This window comes from Carcharhinus amblyrhynchos, chromosome 1 (assembly GCF_965287045.1).
Source record: "Carcharhinus amblyrhynchos chromosome 1, sCarAmb.v2.hapA, whole genome shotgun sequence".
In the NCBI taxonomy this organism is placed as follows: domain Eukaryota; kingdom Metazoa; phylum Chordata; class Chondrichthyes; order Carcharhiniformes; family Carcharhinidae; genus Carcharhinus; species Carcharhinus amblyrhynchos.
The window spans coordinates 170,536,664-170,551,924 of NC_137324.1; the positions used below are offsets into that span (position 1 = coordinate 170,536,664).

Genomic DNA, 15,261 nt, shown 5'->3' on the forward strand with positions numbered 1-15,261 from the left:
ACAAGCCTAGTTTATTCAGCCTCTCCTCATAGCTCAACCCCTTCAACTCCGGCATCAGCCTAGTAAACCTCCTCTGCACTCCCTCCAAGGCCAAAATATCCTTGTGTAAGTACGGCGCCCAAAACTGCACACAGTACTCCAGCTGCGGCCTCACCAATGCCCTATACAGCCGCAGCAAGACCTCCCTACTTTCATATTCAATCCCCCTCGCTATGAAGGCCAGCATCCCATTTGCCTTCCTGACCACCTGCTGCACCTGCAGGCTGGGTTTTTGCGACTCATGCACAAGGACCCTGAGGTCCCTCTGCACCGTCGCCTGCTGCAGTTTTTCGCCACATGAGTAATAATCCTTCCTACCATTATTCCTACCAAAGTGGACCACCTCGCACTTGCCAACATTAAATTCCATTTGCCAGTTCCTGGCCCATTCGTCCAGCCTATCTAGATCCTTCTGTAGACTCTCCACACCCTCCGCGCAATTTGCCGTTCCACCAATCTTGGTGTCATCAGCAAATTTCGACACCACACACTTGGTTCCCTCCTCCAGATCATCTATATAAATAGTAAATAGCTGAGGCTCCAGCACCGACCCCTGGGGCACTCCACTAGTCACCATCCGCCAATCCGAATAGCACCCATTGACCCCCACTCTCTGCCTCCTATTTGAGGTGAAACATCTCATGCTTATCCTAGCCAAATTCAAAGTGCAAAACTTATGACCCAGGCGGGCTTCATAAAACACTTTGTTAAAATTCAGGTCAGAAACTCCAAAGTGGGGCTAATGGTGTTCGGAACTTAGGAAAAGGATGAACCCGTTCACCTGCTGATTTCTTGTAAGCCGTTCATTCGATTAAGCTGACTTTTTGGTGCTCTTCATTGTCATCTTCTTACAAACCTTTAGGTCTTAGGTGCTTGATATGATCTTCTTGATGAGTAAACTTGACATGAGAAAGAAACATGTGTAGTGCTGGTTCTCACAAACAATCATACTAGGGCAGAACTCGACCTCTCGATACCAGAAGCAGAATAGGAACTTTAGTTTCCCAGTTGAGTGCTCAGACTCTAAACGGTCTCAATTTCAGGGTTTTGTCTCAAATTGGATAGCATTTTGCACTCGCTCACCAATGGACTACATTAGAGAAGCAAGAAGTTTCATCTGAAGAAAAGGACTGGCTTGGGAACTAAGACCACTGCTTTTTGTCACACTGCAAAGTTATGAAACCTGACGGACAGGGAAAGACCAACTGTCCGATCAAGACTGCCCCACATCATGAGGATCAGACCATGAAAATTCCAAGTAATAGAATCAGGCTAAATCTTCAGAGTAATTGAAAAATTGACTGGAGGATAGAACAAAGTTTTCATCATGTTGGGTGAGGGAAGGGGAGAGCTGAGTGGCACCTCCAGGGTTAAATTTGGAACTGCTATCTTCATTTCATTGACTTGTATTCAGAAATTCAAGTTGGACAAAGGTTTCTGGTGATATCTCAGAAGGTGCAAAATGAGTTGGCCAAAATATGCCAGTAAAACCATTGTGAGCAAAACTTAATACAGACAAGGGGAAGTCACTATAAATAGAAGGGGAAACTTGGCAAAGTGTAAACCCACAAATGATGCAAGAGTAGCAAAGGAAGTTGAAATAAAAGAACTTGCATTATATGACATTCATCATGTCCCTGGGGCATCCTGAAGTGAGTCACAGCCACTGAATTAATATTGAAGTGCTGTCACTGTTTACTAGGCAAGCATGGCATTTATACGCAACAAACTCCCATAAACAGCAACATGCTAAATTACCACCACCCCTTCACTGCGTTGTCACACTTTAATTTTTGCAGTGGGGCAGAAAACTTCATCCTTCCATTGAGGCAGGGTGACACTTAAAAGCGTTAGTGCATTTGCCCAAATAGTGCGGATCAGCAATCACCAAAGCCTATAAAAGGTCGAACAGTATAGCCAGAAAGTGGAAGAAGTCATGTTCAAATCGCAGTGGCTGCACATCAACTGGGACAAATGAGGCTTTCAGATTATGGAAGATCGTCAGGTGTGGTTAGTCTGTAGTGTTACAGACTACAGACACCGCCGCCACCCCCTGCCACGCGCGTGTGCACATACACACAATTGTTTTATGTTTGGAGTACCTTAGAGTCATAGAGCATCCTGTCTGATCCGGCTATCAAGCACCTACCTATCTGTTCTAATCCCATTTTCCAGTACTTGGTCCATAATCTTGTGTGTTATGGTGTTCAAAGTGCTCATCTGAATACTAAAATGTTGTGAGGATTCCTGCTTTACAGGCAGATTCCCACCACCCACTGGGTGAAGAAGTTTTTCCTTAAAATTCCTGCCCATTGCTTTAAGTCAATGAACTCCTAGTTATTGACTCCTCTGCTAAGGAGAAAAGTTTCTTCCTATTTATCCATTTATGTCCTAATTGCCCATGAACTGAGTGGCTTGCCACACCATTTCCTAATTAAGGATGGGCAACAATTGCCGGCCTCGTCAGTATGCCCATATCCCCTGGATGTGCTATAGCAAGGAGCTTTACTGGCTTCTACTGTAGACCATTCTGGTGACTGTTTGCAGGGAGTGGTAATGATGTATATTTTTTTAAATATAAAATAAATCTTTCTGGTGAGGTAAATATGTCCTAATTGTTTTTAATCCTCTAGATGCCGTCTTCGCATTTCAGCTACGCAATCCAGTGCACAACGGGCATGCTCTTTTGATGCAAGACACGTTTCAGCAACTGGTTGAACGTGGCTATAGGCGTCCCGTTCTTCTTCTTCACCCACTGGGAGGTTGGACAAAAGATGATGACGTACCTTTAATATGGAGAATGAAGCAGCATGCTGCCGTGTTGGAAGAGAGGATACTTAAACAAGAGTCCACTGTCGTGGCCATCTTCCCATCTCCCATGATGTATGCTGGACCAACTGAGGTGACTTTTTTTCCTCTCTATCATTACAAATTGGGGGCAGGAAAGGAAATTATCTTTTGAAGCAGTTGTCTGCAGCAGCAAGCCTAAGATCATATGGTATTGTGCTATTTGATGTGTTACGGTTAATATTTTCTTCAAAGCTTTTGGTTAGTCTTGTAATGTAGACTTGCGCTTTCAGCCCAATGGGAGGCCATTGCTTTTATTTGTAGTAATCGTAGAATGTTACAACACAGACTGAGACCCATTGTTGACTCTTTGGGCTTGTCCATCATTGGGTTTGTGTAAAGCTGAACATTTCGCAAACTTGTTTCCTGTATGCTTCAATTCAGCAGTCTTCTAAATTCCAAAGCCCATGCATTTGCATCAAATATTGTATAAATTGTACGTTTTCGCAACTCGGCAGGAATTGAGTAGGTTGAGTTCTTATTTGAAAAATGAATATTTGGGAAGTGTTCTGCGATGTTTAAGATGTATTATATAAGACCAATGCTTCAGTATCTTTTCTCCCCTAAAACATCTCCAGATTAATTTGCATGTAAGAGGCACCAGCAATTAATTTTAAAAGCTTCTAGAAAGAGGGCACATTACATTCCCAAGATTTGACTGACTCACCCTCACTTCAGTGTTGACCTCAGTGTTGCATGAGGGCATGATACTGACCAGATGTGGTGTTCCAATGAAGTTTAGCAATTTACATTTGCCACTGCTTATTGAAAGCTCAATGTAAAACCCTCTGCCAAAATGTGTCGACTTTTTTTGGGAATATGCTGTGCTTCACCTGCCAAGGCAGCCAAGTTTCCAAGACCCCTAGATAACTTTATTTGATACTCTTCTGAGCAATAAACTTAAGATGCACTTAAGTGGTTCCCAGAGGAAAAGGCCACAAAAGAAGCTAAATGGGCAATTTAAACTGCAAACAGTAGTGTTAGTGTTTACTTCTTTAAAAACCCTTATTTTTTTTGCAGTCCTTAAGCAGCTGGAAGGCATAAATGTTATTGGAGACAGTCTACTTGATTTATGTTATTATTACAGATGCATGCTTGGTAAATGTGTGGTGTTCTGCATCTAATGTCTTGTTAAATATGTTTTTTATAATATTTTAGGTTAGCTTATTACTCATAGCCCTCGCAGGGACCCACGGGAATATTACAAGACATGACTTTATTTCAAAAGTGTTAGGAAAGTGTAGCAGGGTAACAAGCTGGGATTAATTGGATACCTCTCAAAGTGATGATAGGTTGCATGACACTAGTTGACCTCCCACAGTGTTACTGGTAGTTAAGACCAAGTAAGGCAGGGTTAGAGAACAGGAGATAATTGGCCCAGGGTTGATCGGACATATCTCAATCTCCATTTTAAAGTCCTATATCTTGAATATAAATTCCCACATTAGCATTTCTAGTGGGATCTTCCTAAATGAACATTTTACCACATAATGCATATATGTTGAGGTTGTGACACAGATTAATAATGATGCAATTACTGAAAGATCGTCAGTTAATCTGAAGATTGCGTTATAAACTGAAGGAAATCACTTTCTAAGCAAATGGGAGAGTTGAAAATTGTAGTTTAGGTCCCGAGAAAATAATTACTTACCCTACTTGCACCATTGTGGCGAATAATACTGCAAAAGAGTTCAAGCTTCGACGAATGGGTCTGGGTATTTTGTACTGATACTGAGCAGTTTTCCATAGCTCCTCAGAGTCTGCTGCTGCTGTTTGAACATTGAAATGGAGCTAAAAATGAGTTGGAGTGACAAACAGCCTTTGCCTGGTAGCACCTTCATAACCATGGAGCTGTGAAGCAATCCCCTAATTGCAGTCCTTTAGTGTCATCCTTGACACTTTCGTAGCGATATCTTAATAGTTTTACATAAGTGCCTCTCAAGTATAGAAGAACCAGTTCTTGGACTTCTCTTAAACAATTACCTCCAGATAACTAGTGGAGAGATCCATATGTAGCCATCTTGGGCTGGGATGAGTTGATGTTTTTCTGATGTGTTCTCTGTTAGATAATGTGATTGGTCTTTTCCTGTTCACCTCCTAAACATTAAGTGTTATGTTGGGTAATCTAAGAAACAGGGAATACATTTAGAGTGATTACAGCATGCTTGACTAGATCACATGTGCAATTCCTTGTAGTTTCTCAAAGCTTTATCATGTCTCACTTAGGTACTTTTCCTATGAGAAGGAACAAACACTAGCATTAAGAGCACAGATACTAAATTCTAGAATAACTTCCAAGGCTGCCAGCCCACAAGTGACTGGTTACATGTGTGAATTGCTGTTTGATTGGGCTTGCAATCTCTCTGCCGCTATAGAACATGGCCTAATTCAAGCATAGATTTTGATTAATCAAAGCCGTCTGCTGCCTGTTTTTTTTTGTTGTTGAATTTGTGGTAAAGTCCCATTTCCAGAATAGTTTGTGGTAGAACTTTCTTGACGCCGCCAAATTTGTGGGTTTGGCGGTCTTCACATCCTGTGCTGGTAGTCTGTACAGATGGCAGATGGGTCTGAAGGGCCTGAACAACAAAACAGCATCTTAAACAGGACATTTCACACCTACAGTGCAAAATGGTAGAAAATTCACTTTCTGATTGGTTCAAAGGCCATGGGCAAATGCATCCTATCAATGTCTCTGCATTATTGGTGGAGGTAGGGTAGGAAATTAGCAAAGCTCATGTAGTCATGGTTGTGGTGTAAAAAATGTGGCAGCCAATTTACAAACAGGAAGACCCCACAAACAATGATGATGCGCGTGGCTCAGGACGTAAGTGCTAATGAAAGGTTATCAAATTGAAATATTAACAGGCTTCTGCTGCTTGAATTGTTGAGTGTTCACTTTTCGTTGTTTTATTTAATCAGTTTTGAGTATTATTTAAGGAACAAATGTTAGCCAGGTCACTAGGTGAATGTGCTCTTCAAATAGTTTCGTGAAATCTGTTACATCCACCCAACAGGACAGAACGGACTTCAGTGTTATGTCTCATCCCAAAGAAGTGACAATTTTGACAGTACAGCACAAGTCCTCAGTACTGCACCAAAGTATCAGCCTGGATTATTTGCTGAGGTCGCTGGAGTTTGATCCATGGGGCATGAGCTATGACCATCTAAATGATGAGAGTTTTACCACTGAGCCAAGGCTGACAAAAGCTGAATAAATATCAGCTCCTCTGCTGTGATGCTAGATTTTGCAGCATATATAGTATTGCAGTTAACAACCTGTGCATAAGGTTCAATTCACTGCCAGGTATGAGTAAGTTAGCTTTGCAGATCTATGAAGCAAATCGCTATTTGAAGAAGATGGAGCTGTCTTGTGTTTCAAAAGTTGTATTAACACATTCAACATGGATGGTTATGAATTGATTGCAGTGAGATTTTACCTTTAAACCAGGCTTCAAGCCTGCTTCCTCCTCATTGCATTCTCTATTCTTGGATATCAAGATACCCAAGGATGACCATTTAGCTTATAATTCCAGCATATCATTTGCCTTCCAGCTATAACTGCATGCTTGCTTTCAGTGACTGCTGTACCAGGGCACTGGGTTCCTTTGTATGTCAACATTTCCCCATCTATCGCCATTGAAATAGTTCTCTGCCATTCTGTTTCTCCGTCCGAAGTGGATCAGTAATCAGCAGACCTAATTGAGTGGGATTGGCTCAGATGTCCCTGAGAGAGCTGGTATATACAATTGACCATTTCCTGTAGCTTCCATGGAAAGAAAATTGGGCAATGTATAAAAGATATTTCCAATGAAGTATTTTATAAAATCCTCATCTTGCTGCATAGACACTGAGCTGCTCTAGATCTTTCTTTTGTTGAATTGTGACCAGGAATGATTTTGTGTTAGATATCTGAATTTTTATCAGTGATGCTTGGCTCAGGGACCACCTGAGTCAAGGTAATGCTGAACCATACAGGCAGAACTGTAGAGTACAAGCCAGAGGAAGCCAAGAGAAAGCTGCAGCTCTCTGGCCAGACTACACCTCAAATGTTGGATTGTCAGTCGTGGTTGGTTAAGACTAATTTCACCCATATGCTCCATTTCCATTGGGGGCAAATGGGCAACTAGAGAAACTAATGCTGAAGTTTATTTATTAGTCACAAGTAGGCTTATGTTAACACTGCAATGAAGTTACTGTGAAAAGCCCCTAGTCGCCACACTCTGGTGCCTCTTAGATACACTGAGGGAGAATTTAGCACGGCCAATACACCTAACCAGCATGTCTTTGGATTGTGAGAGGAAACCCACACAGACTTGGGGAGAATGTGCAAACTCCACACAAACAGTGACCCAAGTCAGGAATCAAACCTTGGTCCCTGACACTGAGAGGCAGCAGTGCTAACCATTGCGCCACCGTGCTGCCCCACTAGCTGGTGGATTGAGAATATTTTCTCGTCTTATGCTTTGTGGAGCATGCTAGCTTTATACTCAGCATTTGTTTCCTCGTCCTGTGAGAAGCATTACTGGTTAGGTTTCCAGTCATACATTGGAGAGACTTTGGTACAATGGTATTGTCACTGGACTAGTAATCCAGATACCAGAGTAATGCTCTTGGGACCTGGGTTCAAATTCCACCAGGGCATATGGTGAAATTAGAATTCAATAAAAAATATCTAGAATTAAGAATCTACTGATGACCATGAAACCATTGTCGATTGTCAGAAAAAACCCATCTGGTTCATTATGTCCTTTAAGGGAAGGAAATCTGCCATCCTTGCCCAGTCTGGCCTACACATGACTCCAGACTCTCAGCAACGTGTTTGATTCTGTAATGGCCTAGCAAGCCAGTCAGTTCACGGGCACTTAGGGATGGGCAGTATATGCTGGCCCAGCCAGTGATGGCCACATCCCATCAATTAATTTTTTTAAAAAAGTTTCACATCTTAAGACTCAGGAAGGATTGCATTCATATTTAAGAACAGATTATTTCAAATAAATGTTCCCTTTATGCAGTGTGACCAAGTTCAGCAGCTACATAACAGCATTTCAGGCCACGACCTCCTTATGGAACATTGAAGAAATCAGTAGGAAGTTGAAGTCATGAATGTGATGGTAATTGAGTTAGATCCTTTGCACATTATCTGTGGCCAGTGAGCAGCCCTGCAGCCAGATCACAAAGAAAAAGTTACACCACAAAGGCTTGAAGTTTCAAAATTTGGGCTGCCACTTCTTTTAGTTTTTTTTTCTCAAGGTACAAAAATGAAAGAAAAACAAGTTTGTGTTGTCTAATTCACACCTCGCATGTTTATGGTCACAGGTCCAGTGGCACTGCAGGGCCCGCATGATTGCAGGTGCTAATTTCTACATTGTGGGCCGCGACCCTGCAGGCATGCCTCATCCAGAAACTAAGAAGGACCTGTATGAACCAACACACGGGGCAAAGGTCTTGACCATGGCTCCAGGCTTGCTGTCACTGGAAATCATCCCATTCCGCGTCGCGGCCTATAACAAGGTGAAGAAATGCATGGACTATTATGACCCTGAACAGTAAGTATAGCTATGGGATTCAGTGCATGACATATGCAATTTCAGAAGTTGCGCGTTCCTCCCCTTGGACTGGTGCAGGCAGAAATAATTAAGGACAAATGCGATAACTTTAATAGCTGAAATATTCTAAAGCAGTTCAACCTCCTGGGCCAGCTGAAAGCAACTGTTACTTCAAGACAAAATTGGAGGGCTATGTTTGTGCTTTATTACACATTTCAAACTGATTTTACAACCAGATCATTGTTCAGTGCTTCTTCCTCATTGTCATATTGTACTCAAATAGTTGGGTTACTGGATCCAGTGCAACATAATATTATGGTAGATTCTGAAGCATCATCTTCCTGCTTACTGATGCATGTCCTGGACCTTCGGAGCGGTAGATGCCTGCAGTGAAATGGATACAGAGTCAGGCGAATGTTTTAAGATGGAGGTGGATATTTTTTTTTGTAAGGAATCAAGGGATGGAGATTAAAGGTGAGCAGTTGAGAGCCGATGGCCTAGTGTTATTATTGTTAGACTATTAATCCAGAAACTCAACTAATGTTTTGGAGACCTGGGTTGAATCCTGCCACGACAGATGGTGGAATTTGAATTCAATAAAAAAAGTCTGGAATTAAGAATATACTGATGACCATGAAACCATTGTCGACTGTCGGAAAAAGCCATCTGGTTCACTCATGTCTTTTCGGGGGATGGCAGGGTGGCACAGTGGTTAGCACTGCTGCGGCACAGTGCCAGGGACCAGGGTTCGATTCCTGGCTTGGGACACTCTGTGGAGTTTGTGTCCTCCTCGTTCTGTGCAGTTTCCTCCGGGTGCTCCAGTTTCCTTCCACAGTCCAACGATGCACGGATTAGGCAGATCTGTCATGCTAAATTGCCCCTTAGTGTCAGGGGGATTAGCTAAGGTAAATGGGGTTATGGGAGTAGAGCCTGGGTGGGATTGTGGTTGGTGCAGACTTGATGGGCTGAATGACCTCTTTCTGCACTGTAGGGATTCTATGATTTTATGAAATGGACTTGAGGTTTGCATAAGCCGGATAAGGTTTGGATGATCTAAGTGAATGGTCAGACAGCCCCAAGGGCCTCTACAGCCTTCTCTCATTCCCATGTCCCTAAGTGACTATACTGGGAGTTAAGGTACTGCAGGCGCAGTTCCAATTTCTGTGTACAGTGACATTCTAAGCTACACAGATATTAGTTGGAGTTCTATAATCAGTGGCCCCCTGGTTAGCAGGAAAGATGGCACCATTCATGCAAGAGCGATTTGCTTGAAAGCTCTTGTGACCATGGATCATTTAAAAATAATTGTGCGTCGTATTTAATGGCACCACTGTATCAGCCAGTGTTTTGGAGGTGGAAAGGACTTGCCATCAAGCAATATTCTAACACCTACGGAAGCACCAAAGCAAGCAAAGTCTATTTACAGAATCTATTTAAAAAGTACAATCTCCAACAAACGGAACTAGTGGATAAAATCAATCTCAGACAGTCGCTTAGAGCAATGCCTGGTTTGAGGCATGAATCGTTAAGGGAATTAGCCAGTTTCATGTCACCACTCTCTTGTCAGGAGTAAACATACAAGATAGGAGGAGGCCATTTGGCCCTTCAAGCCTGCTCCACCATTCATCACGATCATGGTTGATCGTCCAACTCAATAGCCTAATTCTGCTTTCTCCCCATAACCTTTGATCCCATTTGCCCCAAGTGCTGTATCTAGCCATCTCTTAAATAGTGCGCAATTGTAAAAATGTCCCCTTTTATGATCTTACAACATGAGCTACATTTTACTGTTTATATACAATATTGGAAACATACTTAGAAAAGGAAAATTTTGCAAGACTATGGTAAAAGAACAGGGAAGTTTAAATTAATTAAAAAGCCTTCAAAATCTAGCACAAGTACGATGAATCAAATGACCCCCACCCCCTCCCTCAGATTCTGTAAGACTGTTATGGAATGCAAATAGTGTGTTGTAATCCAAAACATTTTCTACATTTAATGACTGGCTACATGAATAATTGGTGTGAAAACTTTTGAGGTTTGTGACAGACAAATGCACATCTTAAGGTTCTCAAGTCGTCTGCTTTTTTTAAAAAAACAAAATCTCACAAAAGGTTCATAGAATCCCTACAGGGCAGGAGGAGGCCATTCGGCCCATTGTGTCTGCACTGACCACAATCCCAGCCAGACCCTATCCTCGTAACCCCATATAATTATCCTGCTAATCCCCTGGCACTAGGGTCAATTAAGCATGGTCAATCAATCTAACCCGCACATCTTTGGACTGTTGGAGGAAACTGGAGCACCCGGACGAAATGCACGCAGACGCAGGGAGAATGTGCCAACACCCCACAAACAGTGACCCAAGCCGGGAATGGAACCCTGGCACTGAGGCAGTAGTACTAACCACTGTGCCATCCTGCTGAATAAAGTGGTAAATTTGGAGCAGGGAAGTGTGTGATGGTGAAGAATGCAAATAGTAGTTTTCAATCTCTGCTATGTTATTTTATTCAGACAGGGGCTGCATGTCTGGCACTTTCATTTAGGAAGGGCCCTTATCGGACTGCTCTTGCATGCCTCCTAGCAGGCGATCTTAGAGTCAGACTGGCAGAGCTCGAGGAGCAGATTGCCCACCCACCATTTCAGCTGTAAACCAGGGTTTACCACAACGAGAGAAAGAGGAGAAGAAATTAGAGGCTAACAAAGCCTCAAAAAAATAAAGTCTTTAGAAAGATGTTTCAGGAGGGAAATGATCTCATCAGAGATGATTTAGAAAGGGCTGCAGTGAATTAACTGTAAAGACATTACTATTTTCACTGCATACTATGGAAGCTTATGGTCTCACCCAGCCCATTATATAAATTGGTTACTGCCTTTTTTGATTTGAAAATAAAGTAAATAAATATGCCAGAGCTAAAAATAAAGGATTTGGTGTGAATGCATTTTTTACTGAGTGAGTTAGTTCCTTTTTCTCTCTTTAACTCCTGCATTTTGTTTTCTCATTTAAAGCCACACAGATTTTGACTTTATCTCTGGAACACGCATGCGCAAGCTAGCGCAGGAAGGAGTGAATCCGCCAGAAGGCTTCATGGCACCAAAAGCGTGGGCAGTCCTAACCGAATATTACAAATCCATGGAGAAGGCCTAACTGGGAGCAGCAATGAGACGCACAAGTTCTTTTAATTGATAGCAGGGGACCACACACACACGCACGCACGCACACAGCAGGTGTTCCAACAACTTCACTGGTGTTAGTTAGGAATCTGAGTTCTTTCTTAAGCTACATCACTGTCTGCACAAGTCTTATAAGCTTTATTATGTATCAGGACCTGGAGAGTTTTGACTTCTCTTTGCATTGTCTTGTTTTTATTCCTTTATTTAAAAGGTGGCATTTCCAGTCCATGCCAGCCGAGAAAATTTCATACATTTCATAAGGGCATTTGACGGGTTGCATTTGCAACAGGAACAATTTTACGGATGTCGCTTGATTAACATTAAATCGCTTAGCTTTCGTTTATAACTGTTCTGAAATTTTAACTGCAATTCTATATTTGGTCACTGGGTGTACATTATTGATAGGTTTGGATTTCTTTGAACCCCCAATCCTCTCTGCTTCAAATCTTGTATTTGGGAATTTATTTAATCTTTTGTTCTGGTGACTTTGGGAGGGTGGGAGAGCTCTCCGACATGCACTCCTCATGCATCTGATTACACGAAGGCCTGAAGAAGAGGCGAATGAAAAGTGTACTTTTTGTTCTTCATTTATGACTGCCAGCTGTTGAGTGGTCGTACTGAGTGGCTCGACCTATACCTGTCATTAGCACTTCAAATCAGGTAGCTGCTGTGCCCTCTACCTGCAGAGATTGCCTCGGTCATTGAGTTAATATGATCTGCAGGTGGTGAAAGTTGGATTTAGAGTTTGGTACGATTTGAAATTTACAGGTGGTTTTGTCTCTGTGCCAACTGCTTGGGTTGACTTTCCATGAAGCTCAATGAACAGAGGCATTCACAGTGAAGTTTAGAGATCTCCCATTCTTAGTGGGTGAGTGGGAGTGCAGTGGGAAAACTCTTGAGACTTCCAAACCTATAAAATGTTGGATTATGATTGTAGTAAAGTCAAGTGGTATGCTTGTGGCATGATTGGTAATGTAATTTGTAGATTTACTAGTTACAGTTGCCTTGTTGCATCCGTTGGCATCAGAAAGTGCACTTGATGTCTGTTTATGCCTGCATAATAAAGATTTTGTTCCATTCAGTTTAAGGATCTTTGATTCATTTGGACCTGTTTTAGTATTCAGTTTTAATTTTAAAATTTATCTTTAAATTTTGACAGTGAAATGATTAAAGGTTTCCTAACAATTTTCCTTCTGTTTGTTTGGAGACCATTGCAACCAAGCCGATCCCTGTCCTCTCTCAACTTCTCTTTCCTCTCCTCTCCTGCCACCCCTTCACACCCCCCTCACCCCTTCACACCCCCCTCGCCCCTCCCCTTTTCTGTGTCTCTGACTCGATAACTCTTGCTATAAGCAATGGGGATTTTGTTCATAATTGTCTGTAATAAATAACTACAACAAATGCACTAAACTATGATATTCTGGCACATCGGTTTCTTCTTCCTCCTGAATGCGGAAGCTCTGCAGCTTGACTGTTTCCTCCTGGTGAGGTGGTGGCACAGTGCTATTGTCACTGGACTTGTAATCCGGGGAACATGGGCTAAAACTGGGGAGCCAGGTTCAAATCTCTCCATGACTGAATTGAATTTGTTAAAAAATCTGGAATTAAAAGTTGAATGATAGAATGAAACCATTGTCAATTGTCACATTAAAAAAAAAATTCTGGTTCACTAATAGCCTTTTGAGAAAGGAAATCTGCAGGCCTTACCTGGTCTGGCCTACATGCGCCTCCAGAGCCACAGCAATGTGGTTGATACTCAAATGCCCTCTGAAATGGAGGACAGTTAGGGATGGGCCACAAATGCTGGCCCAACCTATGACACCCACATCCTGTAAAAGAAATTTAAAAAGCTGCTGACAGACAATGTGAGCAACCTAGACTGAGAAGTATTTAACTGAAAGCAACTATTAAATTGAAAAATTAAATGCATGTTTAAACAAACCCAAACCTAGTTGAATGGAATAGGGCGATGCAGTTTACCTGACAGAAAAGCGAAACACTTGTTAGATAGTTTTAACCATCAGATAGATGATTAATTTCTGTGATGTGTCCACTCACAGGTATGACTCCATCAAAAACCCCATGAAAGATTTCAAACTTGCTTCCACCAGGGAACTTCTCCACGTGTAAGTGCCTTCTCCATTTCCAAGACCCCAAGCAAATTAAGACTGAAGGTGGTGGTGATTATTGGCTCAGGTCAGCAAGGTTAAAGTTTATTTATTAGTGTCACGAGTAGGTTTACATTAACATTGCAATGAAGTTACGTTGGAAATGCCCTAGTTGCCACACTGTTGTGCTTGTTCAGGTACACTGAGGGGGAATTTAGCATAGCCAATGTACCCAAACAGCACATTTTTCAGACTGTGGGAGCAAACCCATGTAGACACGGAGAATGTTCGGACTCTGCACAGACCAAGCCGGGAGTCGAACCCACATCCATGGCGGTGCTAATCGCTGTGCCACAGTGGTTATCACTATTTCTTGTTAAGCCTCAATGTGGAGTTGGCGGCATTGGACTGGGGTAGGCACAGTAAGTCTCACAACACCAGGTTAAAGTCCAACAGGTTTATTTGGTAGCATGAGCTTCTGGAGCGTTGCCCCAGTACATTAGTGACACCATGCAGATGCCATGGCAATCGATGAATGGACACCACTCGACAATCACCAGGCAGGAGTGCCCACCTATCCCCTCTCAGCCTGGGAACACCCCAGAGCCAAGGGCACTCAGCCTCTAAGCCTCATTCAGTTAAATATGAGTTCCCCCATACAAAGCCCAGATACTTGACTGAGGTGACTCATTGAGTCTGCAACACAACACTGAATTGGTATCTACTATGAGCCCTTCTGCTCGCCATCACTTTGGGAAGACTTAGAATCTTTTCCGAAACTGACTTGGAGTCTTCCGAAACTGACTTGGAGTCTTCCGAAACTGACTTGGAGTCTTCCGAAACTGACTTGGAGTCTTCCGAAACTGACTTGGAGTCTTCCGAAACTGACTTGGAGTCTTCCGAAACTGACTTGGAGTCTTCCGAAACTGACTTGGAGTCTTCCGAAACTGACTTGGAGTCTTCCGAAACTGACTTGGAGTCTTCCGAAACTGACTTGGAGTCTTCCGAAACTGACTTGGAGTCTTCCGAAACTGACTTGGAGTCTTCCGAAACTGACTTGGAGTCTTCCGAAACTGACTTGGAGTCTTCCGAAACTGACTTGGAGTCTTCCGAAACTGACTTGGAGTCTTCCGAAACTGACTTGGAGTCTTCCGAAACTGACTTGGAGTCTTCCGAAACTGACTTGGAGTCTTCCGAAACTGACTTGGAGTCTTCCGAAACTGACTTGGAGTCTTCCGAAACTGACTTGGAGTCTTCCGAAACTGACTTGGAGTCTTCCGAAACTGACTTGGAGTCTTCCGAAACTGACTTCTTAACCTTGCACTGTCTGAAGTTTAGCTTCTTACAATGTTTACATGTCTCTCCTGCCTCCATGTTGCATGGATAGATATTCTTCTCTCAAAACATTTCTCATGAGCGTCTGCAATCATCTTGTACTTTTATCTCTCAATCGTGATCAAGGGCTAACAGAGATTTTGATATGCAGGCCCAGCTACTTATGTAGTCCAAATATTGATCGGGCTTAATCTAAACAAAGAATAAAGAAA

General features: G+C 42.5%; 1 protein-coding gene across 1 annotated transcript in view; it reads left to right on the forward strand.

Moving 5' to 3' along the window:
- The window catches only part of papss1 (3'-phosphoadenosine 5'-phosphosulfate synthase 1), a 52,492-nt gene extending 39,805 nt beyond the window's left edge, over positions 1-12,687 (forward strand). Inside the window, exons 10-12 of the mRNA XM_080195305.1 lie at positions 2,673-2,941; positions 8,203-8,432; positions 11,442-12,687. Coding sequence (XP_080051431.1) covers positions 2,673-2,941; positions 8,203-8,432; positions 11,442-11,580 — 638 coding nt within the window. The 3' untranslated portion in view covers positions 11,581-12,687. The remainder of the gene's footprint in view (positions 1-2,672; positions 2,942-8,202; positions 8,433-11,441) is intronic.
- Positions 12,688-15,261: the final 2,574 nt, after the last annotated feature.